This window comes from Ictalurus furcatus, chromosome 11, assembly GCF_023375685.1.
Source record: "Ictalurus furcatus strain D&B chromosome 11, Billie_1.0, whole genome shotgun sequence".
Taxonomy (NCBI): domain Eukaryota; kingdom Metazoa; phylum Chordata; class Actinopteri; order Siluriformes; family Ictaluridae; genus Ictalurus; species Ictalurus furcatus.
The window spans coordinates 15,742,934-15,764,755 of NC_071265.1; the positions used below are offsets into that span (position 1 = coordinate 15,742,934).

General features: G+C 36.7%; 1 protein-coding gene across 1 annotated transcript; it reads left to right on the plus strand.

Annotated features, from left to right (window-relative positions):
• The first annotated feature begins 6,500 nt into the window (after positions 1-6,500).
• Positions 6,501-12,714, plus strand: mdfic2 (MyoD family inhibitor domain containing 2). The gene is made up of 4 exons (XM_053636949.1): positions 6,501-6,711; positions 7,308-7,395; positions 9,863-10,060; positions 11,396-12,714. Exons 1-4 carry the CDS (start codon positions 6,709-6,711, stop codon positions 11,650-11,652), a joined length of 546 nt encoding a protein of 181 aa, XP_053492924.1. The 5' UTR covers positions 6,501-6,708; the 3' UTR covers positions 11,653-12,714.
• Positions 12,715-21,822: the final 9,108 nt, after the last annotated feature.

Here is a 21,822-nt window from a genome sequence, read left to right on the forward strand (position 1 = left end):
CTGTAGGGATTCAGGGTGGGAGTGGTTTAGATGGAGCCAGAATTTTGCTGCTCTCTTTTTTATTTTAAAATCTTGAGCTTTGTTCTGCAGGCGTTGTTCGCTGAGTTGCGGTGAGTTTTCAGTAGAGTTTTACAGAATTCAATTTTGAATTGTTTGGTAGGATTGTTGTCCCAGTTTTTGTCCTTGACTAATGGGCCCCATGTTTCACTTCCATATTGGAGTATTGGTGTGATTGCTGAATGGTATGTTTTTACCCAGATTGGAATGGGGATTGGTGTTTTGTGGAATTTGGGTTTGATTTCATAGAAAGCTCTCTCGTGCTTCATCTGCGAGTGATTGTATGGCCAGGTTAAAGCTCCCTGTGCTGCTGAGGGTTACACCGAGGTAAGTGTATGATGTTTTCTGTTGGAGTTGTGTGTTACCCAATGTGAAGTGATGTGTGTGTTTTTGAGCGAATGTGAGAATGCATGTATTAAGAATACTGCAGAACACTTTACCCAGACTGCTGCTAACACAAATGCTTCTGTAGTTTCTGGGGTCAAATTTGTCACTGTTCTTCAGAACAGGTGTGATGAGGCCTCGGTTCCAGATTTTAGGGAAACTGCCGGTGTTTAGAACGTGGTTGAATAATTTAATTAAAGCTTCTTGCATCTCGTCATCGCTATATTTAATAATTTCATCGCTGATGTTATCTGGTCCACATGATTTGATTAATTTGAGGGTCTTTATGTGTTTCTTTGTGTATCTCTGAAAATTACATTTTGTAATCTAAGGGATTTTGGTAGGTTTTAATGGCAGTTTCCATTTCATGGAGTGTTTTCTTTATTTCTGAAAGTTCAGGGTTTGTGGGTTTAAATAGCTGTGTGAAGTGTTTTTTCTAGATTGTTCCGTTTTTTTTTTTATAGCTGTTTGTTCGGTTGATTTGTCCAGGTTTTTGTACATTTTCCAAAAAGAGTTTTGATCAACTGCTATTTTGTTTAATTTTGTGTGCATATGTTGTTCTTTCTTGCCCACCACTAATATTGACACCCTTGGTAAATATGAGCAAAGAAGGCTGTGAAATATTGTCTTTATTGTTTAACTATTTGATCTTTTGTTAAAAAAAAACCATCAGGGCAATAATTAAGAAGTTCCAATCAACTGGAAATGTTATGAATCAACCTCGAAGAGGACATGTGTCTATATCATCTCAACGCACTGTGAAGAGGATAATTTGAGTGGCCAAAAATCTCCAAGGATCACAGCTGGAGAATTGCAGAAGTTAGTTGTGTCTTGGGGTCAGAAAGTCTCCAAAACTACAATCTGAAGTCACCTACATCACCACAAGTTGTTTGGAGGCGTTTCAGGAAAAAAGCCTCTACTCATCCAAAAACAAACTCGAGCGTCTTCAGTTTGCCAGACACTGCTGGAACTTCAAATGGGATCGGGGTCTATGGTCAGATGAAACCAAAATAGAGCTTTTTGGCAATAAAAACCAGAGCTGGTTTTGGAGCACACAGAGAGGTAGCCGTATGGAAAAGTACCTCATGCCCACGGTTAAATATGGTGGTGACTCTTTAATGTTTTGGGACTGATACATTGCCTGTAATTACTAAGTTCTGGTTTCTCTAGCTGCATCTGAATATCCCTACTACCCTACTATACAGTAGGCGAAAAGCAGTATGCCAAAGGAGTTGCATGTCTGAATATTCAGTGTTCATAAAAGTGTAGGTGAGAAATACCTGAATACGGTACTGAATCGAATGCAGTAGGTACTCTCAGAGTATGTGATTTCGTACACCTGGTCTGTGTTTCATTGTCAGCCTTTTGTTGTTTCAACTCAGCTCTGCTTAGTCTCAGGTATGTGGTTTATCACAATATTCTTACGTTCACTCTTGGTTCTGTTTGTGACTGATCCTTGTTTCCACTTTGTTTTGGTTGTGTTTTGTTTAATAAAACCTTACACTTCCATCCAGCTCCCTCTATCTGACTGTCATGTAACGAGAGTTGAGGACAGATGCAATCACAGTTAAGAGCTTTATTGGAGAGCATATATTGCAGAGGGCAAGGCAAAAACAACAACAAAGACAGGCAGAGGTCAGGCGATCAGGTAAACAGCCTAGAGCAGGTACAACAGAAATCAAGGTCAGGGACCAAAACAGAATCATAACCAGAACAACACACTAGAAAGGCCTGGTAAACAACAGAGACTATAGCAACTGACCATGTTTCTTCACAAGGACATAGTGACTGAACAGTCTCTTATGTAGTGTGGGGTGATTGCGAGAGTGATTGGGAACAGGTGTGTCTGCTTAGTCCTCAGGAGCAGGTGATATGTCTGTGTGTTACTTTGGGATTTGTAGTTGTCGTCTGCCATGTTTGTAGTTTGGGGTGCATTCTGGGAAATGGAGTCACTAGTTTGCCGTGACATGACACTGATAGTCACACTATTCATCTTTCCCTACCTTTCATGGGTGAAAGAGAACAGAAGAGCAAAAAAAAAAAGCTTTATAAAAGGCATGTAAACCCAATTTGACTCTATAGAAAATAAGATTGTCAGCAATCAAAATGGCTAAATATTTAGTTAAACAATTATCAATCACTGTAACATATTTATTTTAGTAGCAACTGTAAGAATATTAAGGGCTTTATTTTTATGTGAGCCAAGTGTATTATCTGGTATTCACAGCTATTTGCTATTTGGTTGGGTAAGTTAATTTGATCTCGTTTGTGGTTATTTGCGTTTGTCATAGTCAGTAATCAAAATGACTGTGCAGATGTTGTTAGAGCAGTGCAACAGGGGGTGTCACATTCAATTTCTGCTGGTGCCATTATTTTTGTGACATGAAAAAAAGTGTTTGAGTAAAATAGATTTGTTCTGGATATTTGAGTTAATTTAGTAAATTGTCATTTAACTTAAAGCCTGACCAACATATGATTTGTTCACATGATCTTCGTACATTGGTATGCCATCACTCCCCAGACACACATTTGTGTAATTAATACAAATTGAAGTTATGTTATACAAATTGAAATTATGAAGGCTACAAGAAAATCTGAAATGCTTTCAGATAGATGGTTATTTTATTTATTTATTTAAAGTATAACGTTGAGCCAGCTGGCTTATGACAGGTTTTCCAGGCGTAACTTCTTTTGAATTAGATAAATTAGAACAGGGAACAAACTAAAGTGTACAATAGTTGGAAAAAGGATGTCTAAGCTAATTACAGAGAATATTATAGATAGATTAGTCACAGACACAGAAATATTATTTTCAGCAAAACATCAGCAAAAATGTGCATAAACAAATGAATAGATGCAATCTATTAATTCTGTACAAACTATTGTTCATGGGCAAATATGTAAAGCAACAATATTTCCAGTAAGCTTTGCTTATACAGACTACATGGAGCTTTGTGTTCCTTCATAGGTTAGGCCTTACACTTGCTCTCAAGTGCTCTCAAAACCTTCCCACTAATGCAATTCTAAGCAAACCAGGTTTGACCTAACAGCTATAATCCAATAGATCGTCTATTGAATAAAACCCCGTAATGCTCTTATGATGCCTCTAACATTCATATTTACCAAGCACTTCCCACTGAACAAGGTATCTGTTGCCTGCTCCAAAACACACACACACACACACACACACACACATCTTAATTTTTCAATTAAGCAGCCTCTTGTTCTCTAAGCATATGCAAACACAGTGGGGCATCCTTTAAAATGCAATACTAATGTGCAGGCTAATTAGAGGACATTGGTAGGCTTGTAAACGGAGACCAATCTGAATACAATTTAGTATTAATTTACCACTGCTCGTGAGGTTTTTATACTCCTTACATGTAGTTACTGTTCATGTGAGTACCATTCTATAGTGAACAGGTAAATATAACTCCATTGAACTTATCTAACACCTTATTACATTGTTGAGTTCATAGACAGTGTGCATAATTTATCATTTAAATCAACTGCAAAATAATCTCCTTAATCTCTATATGTAAATAATCTCATTTTAATTTATTATAAATTTAGTATATCTTATTTATTCAGCTTTTTTTTTTACATTTTATTTTGAAGAGCAAAATCACCTTCATCACCATATGATTTAAGCAACTTTATTGTACTTCACTAATAAAGGTAGAAGCTATAAAAGTATACAAGATATGTATACATGCTGTTAAAATTACAGATGTTACCGACTCAGTAGTAAGACAATTTACCAACATGACACTAATGGCATCACCATTAACATTACTAATTGAAGTAATGCAATAAATTTGATACATTTAAGAAGAAAATGTTTACTCTCAGAACATTGGAACAATATGAAAATAATGTTAGGTATATAACATTTCTGTAATTCCTAGCATTACACTCTTCATTGCTGATATTGATGTTGGTATCAATTTCTTTACATACCTGAACACTGTGAATGACAGTCAGATTCCAGTCTAGACCAACACATTGCCCTAAACTGTGTTGCTGTTACTGTGTTATTTGTGTATGCTACTTACTTAATGTCTTATGTCCTTTGTCCTTTGCACTAATGTGTTATATGATTACACCACCTGAGGCTAGCTAAATTACATTTCGTTATACTGTACACGTATAAGTATATTGTACACAGTATAAGTATAATGACAATAAAGTTGTGTTGAATTCAACTGAATTGAGTTGTAATTTTTGATCTACTTTTCCAGCTTAGGGGTCAAGGGCCCTAGAGCTCCATCAATAACACATTTGTGTCTATTTTCAATATTTATTTGAAAATCCCACAAGATTACCTATGCTGACCTTACCACTCTCTGAGATTCCTCCCATTTGGACCTATAAGTATCCAACCCATATAATGCATACTTTTATATGTGCCATTAAGCAGCTGAGGAAAATCTTAGACATGTACTGTAGACCTTTAGAGTAAGCCTAGAGGATTTCTGGGAATAATTTAAAAGGTTTTCCATTAACGATCTGTATTGTCCACACTGTGATTTCTTCTCATTTAAATTGTCCTCTTAGCACCACAAAACACACAGAAAGCCTTATAGTACATAAATGCCCAGTTTTCTGCTATTTTAATACTTAAGGTCAAGTAGATTTAAATGGCTCAGTATATATCAGAGTAATTAAAAAGCCTTTTTTAAAAATAAAAGTTGTACTTTTAAACAAGGGAAGGTTTGGTGTAATTTAGTTGCACAGCCTGCTTCATCTGAGATAAACTCGACACACTGTATGCTAGGTCAAGTCAATCATTTTTCAGATTTCTTGGATAAACTGCATGTAACATGTTTTATTATCTAAACTTAATAGAAACATGTTGATTTGACTGACCACTAGTGACAACCACATTATCTGAAATTTAGCAACTTTAAAGAATCACACCATATCATACCTCCCTGAAAAACATGTTACCTGCTATATCTGTCTTCTATTTATGTCATTATGATATAGTACATCAATTTCCTTTTCCATACCAAAAACCTTATAAACCCCACTTATTAAACTAAAGTGGAAACACATTGTATTGTTAAAACAGTATTTTCCCCTCAGTCATGTTGTTGTTTTTCTATATTTAGAACCAAATATCTCTATTTCCAGATGACCTGCATTTCTGATTTTTTACATGTTCTTTCCTACACTGAAACGAAACCCGCACAGATCAATGTTTTTAAATTAAATCCGACATTTCCACTTAAATACAATGTGTAAATTAAACAAAAAGTAAACAGTTAAGTTATGGCAGGTTTATGTTAAACTCATGAAATAGAATTTGCAAACTTGATTTATTGTAGTAACATGAACATTATATCAGTATGTAAAAAAAAAAAAAAAAAAAAAAAAACCTACAGAAAGCCATAATCACTTTTTAGAGTGTACCCCTAATTTACATACAAGCATTTTGCAGGGGAATTTCACAAAATGTTGACAATTGTTAGCGTGACATTAGACTTTATGCTAAAAAGGGCTTACACTATTTTGCATAATGTTATTTGACATTTTCTTGATGAAACAATATATATTCCAACAAAGTTTTCTGTAAAAATCTTCACAGTGAAACATCATTAATAGACTAGATTTGGGGGGATTTTATTAAGTAGGCAAATTTACAGATATGTGATTAGATAATGACTCAAACTTCCAATACACAAAAAAAACCCCACAACAACAACAACAACAACAACAACAAACTTGTAGAAATAGCAAAATACCAATCAACTGACAAGTTTGATTGTGATACCTATTCAGTGTTTTTTGTTGCTGTTGTTTGCTTGTTTGTTTGTTTGTTTCGTTATGTTTTTATTGTATTTACTCCTATACATTTGTAGTGTTTTAGCAAGACTGTGTTGCGCAGATATATTGAAAAAAAAAAAAAAAAAGCTTTTGATTCGTTCGCCCTTGCGTATTGATTCTTCTGATTCCTCTAAAGGAGTCGATCAAATAGAATGAATCATTCGTGAATCGTTCGTCAGTCATTTGATCAGGAGCGCCCGAATCGTTTCATAAACCAGTTGAATATTTTGTGTTGTTGTCCTCCATGACTTTATCCCTTCTGCAGCTTTACAAACGTATAAATATATGTTTTTATGCACTAATGCTGTAATATCGCGGCTTAAGTAAGGGTGGATGGCTTGAGGAGATGTCCTCGCGCGCACCATAAGCTCAGTATGAAGTGTGTGAAAGCGGTTATCCTGAGTGTGACGACTTCTTATTCATCTTCTATGTAGCTTAATGGTAAGTCCTGATGAATTTTCCTAAATTCGGGGCATTTACAGCACTTTCTGTCGGTTCCTTTTACAATATTTTCTAGTTTCGACTCTACAAATACACAATAATAGCCTATACACTGGGACTATACATATAGTCTATACACTATACACTATACACTGGGACTATACATATAGTCTATACACTATACACTGGTATAGTATAACTGGGCAAATACAGCATGATGAAGTGTTTTGTTTTGTGTATAAATAAAGTCCTGTGCTTAACCAGGGCTCACTTACCCCCATATTGATCAAATATGGACAGTTTGAATGTGGTTTAAAATGTTATATGATATAAAATCTTCCCAGAATTTGTTACTGTTGTTACTTATTATTAATGTTTTTATATGGCAAACCTTCACACAGTGTTTCCAAAGCATGCATGTACAGATTTCCTTTGTGTTATCAGTAGACTATTATTGATTTGTCTGCCAGTTATTTGTACTCTGTGCTTCGTTTATAATTGTGCAACTTAATCAAGTCAGGCGTCCGGCGTTGTCTCATGTCATGTTTCAACCTTTTGCCCTGTATCATCTGTGTTTTATTGTCATGATGGTGTAGATGGCTGGAAAAACTGCCAGAAGTGATGAAGTGATTGAACAGTGTGACTTTGATCGAGCCGAGGAGAAAAGCATCTTGGTTCAAGATGGTAAGGAGTAAAGCTTTTTTCAGTTTTTAATTAAGCTATTTAATCTAATGCTTGAGTCCCAGATTCAAGATTAGAATTGATAGATCATTGCACGTCATTCTTTAGTCTAAGTGTTCCTAACTGGACAGTTTTACTACACAACTGAATAGAAGTTATCTACAGGATTGCCTTTCTTATTGTCACGCTTTGTGAGGCCTCTTTGGAATAGGTTGTGACGTGGTCTCACAGTAGCACTTTGGACAAATTGCCACAAGACAACACCTATTTAAAAAATTATGAATTAAGTTTATGCTGAGAGAGACAGAGAGAGAGAGAGAGAGACAGAGAGAGAGAGAGAGAGAGAGAGAGATCTTGTGAGGTTGATTTTCCAGTCTAATTTCCTTTGTTTGAAATCTTGAACTCTTGCTCATTTGAGATCCTACTTATTTTGTGTGAGATAAGGCTGATGACACATTGTGAATGACATGTTCAGATATTATTCTATTGTACTAAATTTCATAGTTTGTCTTTTATTATTTTGGTCGTTTTTTGTATAATTTTATTAACACACACAACAAATGCTTTGGTAACAGAATGTAACAGAAGGTTCATAAACCTTTCTGATAAATCACCATAAACAATTGGTTATTCGGAGACACTTGATGATGCCAAGATGATTAGACACAACCAAAATTTTACCTAATTTTCTGAATCGTTTCATGTAGGTGGGAATAAATTCACGCAGTGCACCTCAAACCATCTTTCTTACTTTTACTTTTCTAACAATGCGAGATATCTTTAAGGAAAAATACGTCTGCAATATTAATAACACATTAAATGTTAAATAAAAGAGAGAAAAAGTCCATTGAATAATTCATTTTGGATAGGTGGGAGAAAAATAAACAGGCATGCTCAGTCAGGACCATAATTCATTAATAGTTTGCTTTCCATTCTGTCTGTGAAAACAGATTCATTATTGAAGGAGTTTTGGGCTCGGAGGCCAGCAGCTGAGTGGGAGCATATTTCAGCCATGGATTTGGCCAAGCTTATGAGCATTTAAGCTTGAGGACAAATGCTGGGGGCAAATACTTGTCTGAGGCCGAAACGGTTTACTGTATTTCTTTAATTTACATTATATATGATGCAATTCAGGACACGCGGTGGCTTAGTGGTTTGCACGTTCGCCTCACACCTCCAGGGTTGGGGGTTCGATTCCCACCATGGCCCTGTGTGTGTGGAGTTTGCATGTTCTCCCCATGCTGCGGGGGTTTCCTCGGGTACTCCTGTTTCCTCCCCCAATCCAAAGACATGCATTGTAGACTGATTGGCATGTCCAAAGTGTCCGTAGTGTATGAATGGGTGTGTGATTGCATGTGATTGTGCCCTGCAATGGATTGGCACCCTGTCCAAGGTGTACCCCGCCTTGTGCCCCATGCTCCCTGGGATAGGCTCTAGGTTCCCCGTGACCCTGAAAAGAATAAGCTGTATAGAAGATGAATGGATGGATGATGCAATTTAAGAACTATAGTTTCACTTTCTTTAAAAGATATGCATTCTGTTTTGAGTCCCCTACACCTGTCTAACATTAATACATTATTACTTTCCTTTCTCTTCATAAATGGGGTGTATTTATACTGTAGTTTGAGTCAGCTGCAAGGCAAACCACACAACATTTACTTAAGACACAATTTGTTTGTTGGGCAGTAAGTTGACTTCAAATTGATTCAAACGTCTGCTACATGTAAATTCACTGGTAAATTCACACTGTTTACTACATTACTTACTTAAGCACAGATCGGTACTAGTATTTCAATATCATAACTCAAGTCCTTTTTATTAACGGGGAGGACTTGCGTACTTCTACCACCGTCTATGTACCTATGGATGTACTTCAACACACTTCTTTAGCATGGTGTTTACAGAAGGATTTATACTGTAGATCCATGTGCAGGTGTTTATTAACAGAAACAATCCATATTACAAAAATCTTACACAGGTACACAGGTAAGGCACAGGTAAGGCACTGTACAGCGGTATCCAAAGGACAATTCCGTGGCAAGGTTATAGACAGAGATTGGTACACAGAATATCAGTGTCAAAGGTTATCCAAAAAGTGAGAGACCAAGAAACTAGGCAAGGTCATACACAGAAATAGCAGTCAAGAACCAAAGGCTCACACAAACTGTCAGTAAGGCTTGACGTTATTTCCAATATATGTGTTTTATATATTATACAAAGAGGAAATGGAAATAATAAATGAGAGAGTCTAGAACTCAGGGGAGATTGTCCTCTGTGGTGTGGTGAAGAACTGTCTGTGACTGATTTTTGTTTTGTTTTGTTTTGTTTTGCTTTTTAAAGGCAAAGATCTCAGCGTTGTGTTTTAACAGAAAATCTATCGGATTATGCCGTTTGAGCTTGGTTAGCTTATTTATCTAGCTTATTTAAAAATTCTTGTTTGTTTTACACTCATGACACAATGTTTCCTCAGATTTTCCAGATAAGAAGGTGACTAACACAGCTCCAGGCAGGACCCTGCAAAAACTTAGCCCCATACCTGAGCTTGATCCTGGAGAAACCAAAGCAGATGCAGCCTCTACTGGATCCTCTTATACCCTCTCCTCTGTGGATAGGTGTAGCACTGTCTCCTCTTCCACAAACTCCTTACCTGACACTCAGGATGCTGAAGGTGAATCAAATGCCTTTGCTGTTATTAATATGGGTGCAAAAGTGCCATATTGTTTAAGCTATCTGAATACCAATTAGGCATATACAGAGTATCAACCAACATCATATTATTGGGCAGTTATAAAGGGGTTGTACTGGTTTTATAATTAGTAGTAAGCTCTAAAGCTCTAGAGTAACTATGATAATTAACCCTTTCTTGTCATGTTATGTTTCTAATTCATATATTCAACACAATTGCAATTTCAAGGTCACTAAGCATCAAGTTTCCGCAGATCATAGTTTCAGTATTAATGGGGATGTCGATTCATGAGTGGTTGCTCTTATTACGTGGGAATAGTAAAAACTGTTGACCTATACTACATGTTTCTAATAATCCAGATTTATCCATGTTAATTCAACGTTAATTGCACGTCAAAAAATTACATTTTGAATATATTCATTTAGTCTGACCTACGGGTGTGAAAAAGACAGTAGAGGTGACCTTTTGACTTAAAAGAAAGAAACTATCACCAATAAAGATGGATGGTAATTGATTAGGCCTTCAAACGACTCCCTGAGTTCCCTCTCTCTTAGGGAGGAAAATGTGATTCATTAAATTATGCATGTGTTAGGAAATGCCAGGGGAGAAAAGGGTGCTTTTAAATGGTATAAACAAGAGATGCAGACAGATACCATTAAGGGACTTTGAGTGTCTCTCTAGAAGCCAAGATGTTTCTTTTAAGCTTTTAGATTTTATTACATGTGTGATGACGTACTTGGTGTTCTTGTCATAAGTCATTAAAGACTTTCTTTAGCTATACAATTTAATGACATGAGTAATGAATTTCATGGCTCATCATAGTTTCACTGCCTGTAATAATCTTCTGCATATGTGTGTGTGTGTGTATATATATATATATATATATATATATATATATATATATATATATATATATATATATATATATATTGATGGATCAGATAGATACATGGGTGTCATACGGAGTGCAGAATAATTTAAAACACAATTCAAAACAAGCCATGTCACACATAGGCTAGCCTTTCTGACAGGCCAAATACTTTTGGTTTCTTATATATGCACATTTTCCTTCAAATAGCTACTTCAGTGTAGCTACCACCTGCTTATGATCACAATATATGCAATTAGTATATATGAGCTGGCTATAAAAAAAAATCCTGCTGACTAAACTGATAAACTGCAAGACAACCGTTAGTACACTCCATTAAGATGCCTTGAGACAGCTTATGTTTTCCGCTCTGTGATAGCTATGAATAAGGAATGACTTCCTTGCTTATTGCCTGATACTACCTTGATTACTTCTTCTCTGCTGATCAGATGCCTGTGCGGGGATCATACTCAACTGCCTCTTCTGTCAGTTCTATGATCTGTGCCTCATGCTGCCTGACACATGCAAACGTGCCGCTACTCAAATCTGCCCAGCCTGCAGCTATTTGTTTGCTCCATTAGAACCAGTCCAAAGCAGCGATTGGAACTGTCACTGCAACATCGACTGTGACCTATTTGATGCCTGCCAAGAAACCAGCGATTGCCTGGAGTTAGCCATGGAGATTTCAGAGATTTGCTACCGTTAACATGCTAGCAAAGCCACCAAACTGGGCAGTAGACCTGAAGAACACAGGGCTACTCTGAAGCCAATGGGTAATGCAGCATTGTCAGTATTACTGCTTATTTCACATAATGCGAGTGTCAGTTGAAATATTACATAAACATCATCTATGAATGCAGTATGTCTATGGAGTTGCCTAATGGTAAGTTTTGGCATGCATCGAAGAAGGGACGAGAGATGCTGACACAAGCTCTTGTGCATGCTCATGGCAGTTTGATCAAAATTGTGAATGTCATGAGGAGGTGTAATGGTCATCATGTTACCCTTGAGCATGCATCCTGTTTCAGTTGGAGTACGGTTGTTTGTTCACACAAACAGCATGAGATGTTGTTTCTGTAGGACACTTGTTTTTCTAGAGCCCATCAACCTTTGCTCTCTTTTTTTGGTAGACCACTCACTCGAGTGCACAGAGAAAACTTAGTAGATTGTTTCTGTCAGAGGTGAGCTCTTGTCATGTAATGGGAAAACAGTGGGAACAGAATGTACGCATATGTGCGTGTTATTTATTCATCCTTCTCTTCTGCTGCCTAAAAGAGATATTAGCAGAGACATACACTATATGGCCAAAAGTATGTGGACACCTGACCGTCATACCCATATGTACTTACTGAACATCCCATTCCTCTAGTCTTTTGGGAAATCTTTCCACAAGGTTTTGAAACACAGCAGTAGAAATTTCCTATTCAGCCTCAAGAGCATTAGTGAGATCAGGAAAAAAGGCCTGGTGGTGTTCCTATTCATTCTGAAGGTGTTCAGTGGGGATGAGGGGGCTTTTGTGTATACAACTCAAGTTCTTCCACACCAAACTTGGCAAACCATGTCTTCATGGAACTTGCTTTATGCACAGGGGCATTGTTCTACTGGAACATTTTTGGACCGGTTAGGCCTAGAGAAGGGAAATCTTAATGCTACAGCATACAAAGACATCCTAGACAATTGTGTGCTTCCAACTTTGTAGCAACAGTTTGGGGAAGAACCGAATATAGTGAGGTGGCCAGGTGTCCACATACTTTTGGACATGTAGTGTATTTGCTCATCATTTGTATCATTTTCATGTCATATTAGTAATTCAAGGTAACATGTTATTGTGGTATAACTTTCAAAATGTTTCACCACTCATCAGAGTACCATTATCAGTTCTATGAAACAGTGGGAGCTTCTTAAGGATTTAACTCTGTGTGTGAGTGTGTATGATTCCTACCAATCATGTCATGAAACTCTTCAGGTTCCCAACATTGAAGTCAGCCATTTTGAATCTCTCCAACAAATAAAAACTTCAGGTACCCAGGAGTCTGCTTGTACAGCTTGTTCTGAATATCACTGTAGAACTGAATTAGGTGCGGTTAGTCTATGTTTACATATTGAAATTTGCCAGTAACATTAGAGCATGTATGGCATACAGATGAATGAAATAATGTTTTTCTGATGCCTCACTGCAGTTTGACTATTCCAGAACTTTAAAATGGTACTCTATTAGCATGTCCCTGCAGGAAAAAGATAACTGGGCATGTTTATTGTTCGCCAGTTTTCCTCAGCTGAACCTCTTTTCCAGTGTGTAAAAGCATGTATCAAAGAAAATGAATGTTTCTCATATAGAATCCATCTGATTGCCTAGTGTGTAAACCAATGTATCGCATGAAATCGTTCCTAAATTCCATTTTAACTCCAAAGAGAAATAATCTGTATTGTAGTCTCTTTTTAAACGATTTAATGTGAATGCTGCATAGCCTCACTGATGCATGTTCTACATTACAGGCTTAGACTGTTTCAAAAGAGTTCTCAGGTCATGTCCAATTTGCTTTTTGTTTAAGTAATTATAAAACCCAGCTTATTATAGTGCCATAAAGTAACTTATTATGTCCCACTGTGGTTTTTCTACACAAGTCATGCTTGTGCAAACAGATGCTTGGTTAAACCAAAAACATCTGTATGCCTTAAACTTTTTGGATCCTTGTCAAATTTCCTGATAGCTTTGGGAGACGCATGGGCTGTTTAGATTTTCTAATGGTTTTGCATACGGTGTGAATTTTCCTATCATCTGCTCAAATTTATTGCATTATGTCTATGTCCAGAGCAATGTGTATTCTCTAACTGCTTCTCTGGGACGTGTTGTACTGCAGTACATTACAGTTTGCAAAGAAGAATGAAATGTAGAATGATTTCATTATTGTATACTAGTATACAGAATCATGTGTTTTATTTTGCCATTGACAAGCAGTCTCTATTCATTGTGCTGTCATGTTTATAATTTTCTTTCTTTTTTTTTTTTTTAACCATAATTAGGCTTTTTTTATTGTCTCTTCACCTCATTAATGTGAGGCTTTCCTCTGAAGTGCACAACACTAGTAGTTATTTATTTATTTATTTATTTTATCCCCGCTATGCACAGCCCTGCTGTGGGGCAAGACTCAATGAAATATTAACATTGTACATTTATAGCTTTTTTTTTTTTTAAGCATTTGTGTCTCATCAAATATTACCAAAGCCATGTCCTATGTGGAAATACAGTCCCGATGCTTTGTGTAACTCTGTGTTTTGGCATAATTTGACCATGTGGTTCTAATGAGCTTTTTGCAGTAAATATATACTACACTTACACACCTATTTTGGTCGATGCTGTTGATGCACTCATAGTGGCGGCATAAGTAGTAGTTGAACTGGTGTTGTGGTTTTATAATATTTTGAAGTGCACAGTAGAGTTATTTGATGAGATAAATGCTATTTGTTTTAATGTTCCTTTTATGAAGGGTCATATTCGACCAGTTTTTAGAAAATTAAAGTTGGTAACACCAAGAACACAGTGATGATTTGTGTTATGAAATGCTACCATATTTAAAGCACAAAATGTATGTGTTGTATTAATAAACAAATTCATTAAATGAACCTTTACTGGTACTTGTGTGTGCTATTGTGTAGTGTTACCTAGTATTTAGTGTCTTTCAGAGTATAATGGTGAGTTGATTCTACAGTGCTATAGAGAATTTCCAATAAACCAAATATCTGTTCATATAGCACTAAAACCAGAGAATTACTCCACAGTATTAATGCCAGAACAATATTAATTTACAGCATTCCCCAAGATTATCTTTTGTAGTATATGGGCCATCTGAGATGGTGTGTGTGTGTGTGTGTGTGTGTGTGTGTGTGTCAGGTACATTCCCAATCAATGTGATAACCCGCTCCTTTTAGTAAGTTAGGATATGTGCCTTTGGGCTATCCAAACTTAATATATATTCCCTAACGGGTGCTTTGAAGCTGGTATGTGGGCTTGCATTAGCGATACCTTTCAATCACCACGCCATCTCTGTCTTGTGACAGGTGATTTTCCTTTGTGTCCATAACCTCATTTTAACAATTAACACTGCAAGTTCTTTAAAAACCTCAAGAGACTTTAGAAGGTCTGTAGGGATTATCAAGGATTTAACCCATCACTAGTTCGACAACCTTTTAAACAGTTGAAAGTTCAACTTTATCCTCTTAGTTCACAAGACACCCGCCCTCTTCCAGGTGTTGTCCTATTAGACATCTTGTGGACTGGATCTGCAGAAAGCACATACAGTATGGCAGGAAATGATGGAGCATGGTATCCTATCGCTGTGCGCCTACCCCCTGTGGAGGTGAGGAAATTAAAGAGGCGCACAGCAGGAGGAGGGAATGGATGGGCCTTGACTGGGGGGGAGGGGTGGAGTTAATTACTGCGTAATGAGGAGCAATTTATTGTGTTCTTGTTAGGCACATAAAAATGCCGGATGCGCTATTCAAAGGCTATGTGTTAATGTGTCCCTCTTAATGCTTGGTAGTAAAGGTCCTGAGAGTTTGAGGCATCTAGTGTGGAAAGTGACTGAGACATCCCCTTAAGGGTCCCGGAGCCAACGGATTAGCCTGGCTGCTTTTAGTGTCTGTCCCTGGGTCAGGAGGAATAATGAAAGCGTTGCATTAGTAGAGTATCGATCCCACACTCTATGGCCTCTGCTGATGAGGCTGCTATAACTCCTCATAGCCACCTCTCCACCCCGGTAAATCTCCATCTATTTAGCTCTAACTCTGCTGTTGGTCTTCAAAGCAGCTTCCAATATTGCAGTGATAACCAGAAAAACCGAGTAAAAATAAAAATAAAAAAGAGTGAAGAAGCTGTCAGTAGGATAATCTTACTTCCATTTACACCGTATTTTCATGTAACATTTGTTTTGTGTAATGTTTTGCCGCCTTCATATTACATGTGAACAATGGACCAAGATGGTATATAATTATAGCATGGGGGAAAAAAAAAGAAACAAACTATATGCTTTATCAATCCTAACCAATTGAAAAGATAATACAACTTTATAGCACTTTCTTTATAGCTCCTGCTGTAGGAAAGGTACAAGTCTTTTATATGTGATATATGAAACGTCTTTGAGGAACGAAGGCCATGCCGTCTAAAAACACGCCATCTGCCATGATTTTTATTGATGATCTGTCATGATGTTCCTCAAACACCTACATATATTGTTCAGTATCTTTATCACACTGAAACCTCAGGGATCTACAGCCATGTGAAAAAATAAGTACACCCCACGGAAATTGTTGGCTTTTTTTTTTTCTTTTACATATTTGGACAAGCAAACATTTGATCCTCTTCAAAACAGTGCCTATTAATGAAGGTGATACACTCTTTCAAATGACACATACAATTTACATTTTATAGTAATTTTCATTAACAAGAGTCCCATGGAAAGTACACCTCTACATTTATCACACATTTAAATCCATAAAATTAGAATCAGGTGTTGAAGATTGGGGGACAGTTATTAGAACCTGCTTAGAGATTGCAGGTGGAACCTGTCTTATTTATACCCCTCTCATATCTAGTGTCTGGTGTTGCCTTTGTTATTGAGGTGTGTGGTGTCATGCCAAGGTTTATAGAGTTCTGTATGTCCTTCAGAAAAAGGTTGTGGATGCCTATGAGTCTGGCAAAGGATTTAAAAAGATCTCCAAATTATTTGAATTACATCATTCCACTGTAAGGAAAATCATCTACAAAAGGTGCCAATTTTCAAATGACTGCCAATTTGTGTAGGACTGGCTGTCCCAGCAAAATCAGCCCAAGAGGAGTTTGTCTGATGCAAAAAGAAGGCTCCAAGAACCCCAAAATTTCATCACAGGATCTGCTGGTAAGTCTTGAAACTGTCTCAAAGTGCATGCTTCTACAATCAGAAAGAGATTGGGCAAATTTGACCTGCATGGGAGGCGTGCCAGGAAAAAGCCTCTGCAAGATGAGAGTTTGCAAATGAGCATATAGGCAAAGGCCAGGCCTTTTGGAATAATGTGCTCTGGACAGATGAATCAAAGTTAGAGTTGTTGGGCTCAGTAACAGCAGACATTTCTGGTGCAGACCAATGACAGCTTTTCAGGAGATGCACCTCATACCAACTGTGGTGGAAATGTTATGGTTTGGGGTTGCTTCACTGCCTCAGGGTCTGGACAGCTTACATTCCTTGATTCAACTATGCATCATATCAAAGAGTGCTTGAAGATAATGTGTGAGGCCATCTGTCTGAAAGTTGAAGTGGAATGGAAAGTGGACCTTTCAACAGGATAATGATAATAAGCAGACTAGCAAATCCACCAAGGAATTTCTCAAAAAGAAGAAATGAAGGGTTATGGACTAGCCTAGTCAAAGCCTGATGTGAATCCCACTGCAATGTTGTGGGGGGATCTGAAACAGGCAGTACATACATGAAAACCTTCAAACATCATGCAAATGAAAGAATGTTGCATGGAAGAGTGGTTAAAAATTCCAGCAAGCCTGGTGGATGATTATGCAAAACAAGAAGTTATTTCTACTAAAGAGGGCAATACTAACCTCTGAGGCCAAGGGTATACTTACTTTTTCCACAGAAAAATATCACTTCTATTTATATTTCTGCTGAATAAATGATTGAAAAAGCTATTTTTCCTTGTGGGTTTGTTCAAGTATATCAACTTTTTTAATCGGAACAGTTTCAAATGTTTGCTTGTCCAAATATGTCAAAAAAGTCAACAATTTCCATGGGGTGTACTTATTTTTTAACATCTGTATCTGCGCTCCTTCATCCCTGCATCGCAGTATGGACTCTCAGATCCTCTGATTCAGGCCTACTCATTGTACCACATTTCCACTTCTCCAACATGGGTTTTAGATCATTTGTTGTCATGGCTCCAAAACTTTGGAATTCACTTGCCCAGAACCCCTGAAATGTTAACGCTATCTCGACTTTCAAATCACAACTTAAAACACCTTTATTTCTTCAGTACTTTGGCTCTTTTCGTAACAGAAATATTTATATCATTGGTCTTTTGTTTGTTGTTCTCCTCTGTCTATTAGTTTGGAATGTAAAGTGTCCTTGAGCTGTGGAAAGGCGCTATATAAATATATTTATTATTATTATTATTGTTGTTGTTATTATTATTATTATTATTGTTATTATTATTATTATTGTTATTGTTGTTGTTGTTGTTGTTATTATTATTATTATTATTGTTGTTGTTGTTGTTGTTATTGTTGTTATTAGTATTATTATTATTGTAAAGTTCCCAAATAGGCCAATCTTCTCAGTTCTTTTCCTCATTTCTGAAAGAAAATTATGTTTAGGAAAGCAATTTAATTTGAATCAAAGATAACTGTTTTAAGCAAAAGCTACTTCAAAACAACATTTTGATTCAGAAAATGAATTTTAAATGGGCATTAACTTTACTATTTACATTTGTCCTAGAAAAAAAAAAAGAAGTTTTTATTAACATGTCTTTAAGTGAAAATATATATTCAGTCTAGTGTGTCCAAACCTTTACTGGTAGTATGTGTCTAAGGTTTGTCTCACAAAGTTTCAGAGATTTTAGTCATGGATACAGATGAGGTATACAAAAGGTTGGGTATTATCATACACCTTGATGGTTTTCTGTATAACACTGGAAATGTAAACATGTTACTTATGGGGTTTTAATAAAAGTAAGACTATTCAAGTACAAGCTCCTTTAAGAGTAAGCCACTGTATCTGCAAATTTATATAGCCAGGGTGTTATCACAAGTATTATTTTTTTCTGTGTAGCGTTTCTGAAGTGTGGTTGTAATAAGTAAAGGAGACTTAATCCTAGAGGTTCTGCATAATCAGTTAGCCTACTTCTGCTGATAAGTGATGCCACATTGGGGCTCTATCTCTATACACTGGATATATCCACTAAGCACATTGTCTGCTAAACCTATTTTATAAAACTGCCTTGTTGTGTGGTGACTTTGTATATTCCCTAGACCCTCAGTGGTTTCTGTTTTGAAGAAAAAAAAAATACTTTTGTGCCATGTGAGACAACTTTTTTAATTCATCAAAATGGCACAAAATATGCGTCCCGTTCCCAACAGAATACTTCCCCAAGGAGCAAACGTGTCTGAGATAAAAACAAGCATACCAACAGACTGTTAGGCAATCAGACTACCTCATTAATCAACATGAGTTATGTAATATCTGAACTATTTCTACAGCAAATTAATACATGTGTGATGGATCAAATTTACATAGTGTGCAAAACATGCAGGAAGCTTTGTAATAAAAATAATACAGAGTTCCTCAGTAATATTAAAATTTCACTTAAAAGTTAAAGAAAGTATGACAAACAGCACTTGTAAAGAAACACATGTATACATTGATTAATAATGGAATAAAAAATACTTAATGCAACTGTATAAACATATTTGGCTCTTTAAAACATTGAACAAAGCAACTCTTATTATTGTGGCGTGAACAGCTGGTCAGCAGAAAAAAAAGCATTAGGTCTGGTGTATATCACTAATCCGCATTTTCTAATAAAGTTACATATCTGTAATTCATGAAGTGTAATGCCAAACAGGTCCGTAATCAAAGAAAATACTGCCGCCAGCCACACTGCGAAATGGATCTGAATCAATAACGCACACCTAAGCACCCAGTTTGCTGGCTCTATTTGAATATTATGCTGAAATCCCGCACAAGTTGACAAAATGTCATCCTTTTTATTATTTATGGTTAATATGCCATTTTTACACACGGTGCCTGGGTGTGAAGTGCTGCCTGTCAGCAGGTGAGCCTGATCTGTGCAAACCGCATGAGATTTCTCTCATCAATAAGCCATGAAATTACAAACAGGGAATAAATAAAGCTTATGCTTCAGAAACTCAATCATATCACTATCGCAAACAAAAATAAAAATGTATGTAAATGTATGTAATATCCATGTAAATGTTACATAAACACTGTAGGGTGTTATAGAAACCTTCTAAAGCTCAGTTCATTTGTGATCAAATGGAGTTAAATCTGTTATTTCTGTCGCTGGAAATGGAATTGAAATAAATGGACTTGATGAGGATTTAATAATTGAATTGGAACAGAGACGGCCACTGAATCCTCCCACGGGCATACCAACCTGGGTTTATCAATAATTGCTCATTTAAACATGCATATTATTAGACCATGCTGCTATTCCAAGTTTGAGTCAAGGTCCCTCAAATGTCAATTGCTTCTTCTTTGTTCCTGGCTGTTTGGATGCCCCTGTGTGTGCGAGAGATATATATTTATACTGTCAGTTTTAAAAGACAGACACCATGTTCTCCTCACTTGCTTCTGGCATTTAATTAGTAGTATAAATAATGGGTTTCGGGGTATTTGGTATATATAGATGTAAGAAATATTCACACAAAATTTTGGTCTAAGTGTCCAAATAGGTCCAAAAGGACACCTTTCCCAAACTGTTCCCACTAACCGAGCTGCACTCCAGTGCACTGTAGCTATCTAAGAGGACAAGCCTCCACATTAATCAAAGCTGATGTGAATTATGTGTGTGAGTGTGAAACAGAGTGTGTGAGAGTGAGAGAGAGAGAGAGATAGAGAGAGAGCATGTGCCATTTGTGCTGAAGACCCGTTTAGCACAACATGTCAGTGAGTAAGACCATTGCTTCTGTCAGTAATTGCAGCACAAGAAGTCATTAATAATGCATTTAAGATCACTTATACTTCAGTAAGCCAGAAGTTTATAGAGTAACACTTTTCTCCTCAAGTCCTGTTTTGGCACATTGGGGCTACACGTTCGAGAGGGAAATGGCTTGAAATCAGCTTTGTGAGAAAAAACCACAACAGAAAAACAACAGTTAATATGTCTGCCAAGTTTCTGTCAAGCAACACTAGGTTTGTGCACTGGTAAATGTCACACCGATGTTTGTTCACCTTTCTGAATGTTCAGTTTAGCTAGGGGGCTGTCATTTCAGAGAACCAACACATTGTTTATATGTGTCTTGTTGTTTTAGCTTAAACAAGTGCAGAAACCGTTTGGCCTTTAAAAAAAAATGAGAGCACGAGAGAGCGTGAGAGCAGGAACTCATATGAAGAGGAATACCTAGAGCTCTGGAAGTTTTTACATTTTATATTAAGTGTGGTCTTCTTGGTATATTTATTCTCCCCACATAGACAAAGAGCACATTACTTGTACACAATCCATGGAAAATAACATGCTTGATATACGCTCACCATATACAAGTTCAGACCCTGCAAAGAGGAAAACTAGCTGCATACTGCCCCTTGGTGGATAAATAGTTCAACATCTTTATCCACCAGCTTCCATGCCGCAGGCTTTTAAAAATTCAACCAGCATTGCTAATTTAACACCTTTATCATTCACTGATGTGATTTTTCCCTTTGATAATAATATCTTGTTAATAATTATACAATAGTGGGTTTTTTTTTTTTTAATCATTTACATTTTCTTAGAAAATGAGCATTAAAAAAATGGTTCATTTTCCTACAACCATTAGATTTGATAGACAGCTGTCTGTGTCTTTCTTCATGAATTCTGAATCTGGCTATAACAAAATAATAGACCTCTTCATCACTAGCCTCCTAATTTCCAAGTCTCATTATGTAAATATGTGACCTGAAATATCACACATGCCCACCAGCCTATTGTATTACTAATGACACTAATTGTCCACTCCTTTAGAATAATGGCAGTGACCAGGGTCAAGCTCTCTGACAACATTTTCCTTCCAATTATTGGGTTTTTTTTTTTTTTTGCTCCATATAAACAGAGCATCAAGCGCTAAGAGAGGATTTCAGAGAGCCATAGAGGGATAGCAACAAAGAAAAGCAATGAGCCA

Excerpts from the sequence above, each read along its gene's own strand:
- mdfic2 (XM_053636949.1), top strand. Across the intron at positions 7,396-9,862 it reads AAGCATCTTGGTTCAAGATG|ATTTTCCAGATAAGAAGGTG; the intron begins GTAAGGAGTAAA and ends ATGTTTCCTCAG. Across the intron at positions 10,061-11,395 it reads TGACACTCAGGATGCTGAAG|ATGCCTGTGCGGGGATCATA; the intron begins GTGAATCAAATG and ends TCTGCTGATCAG.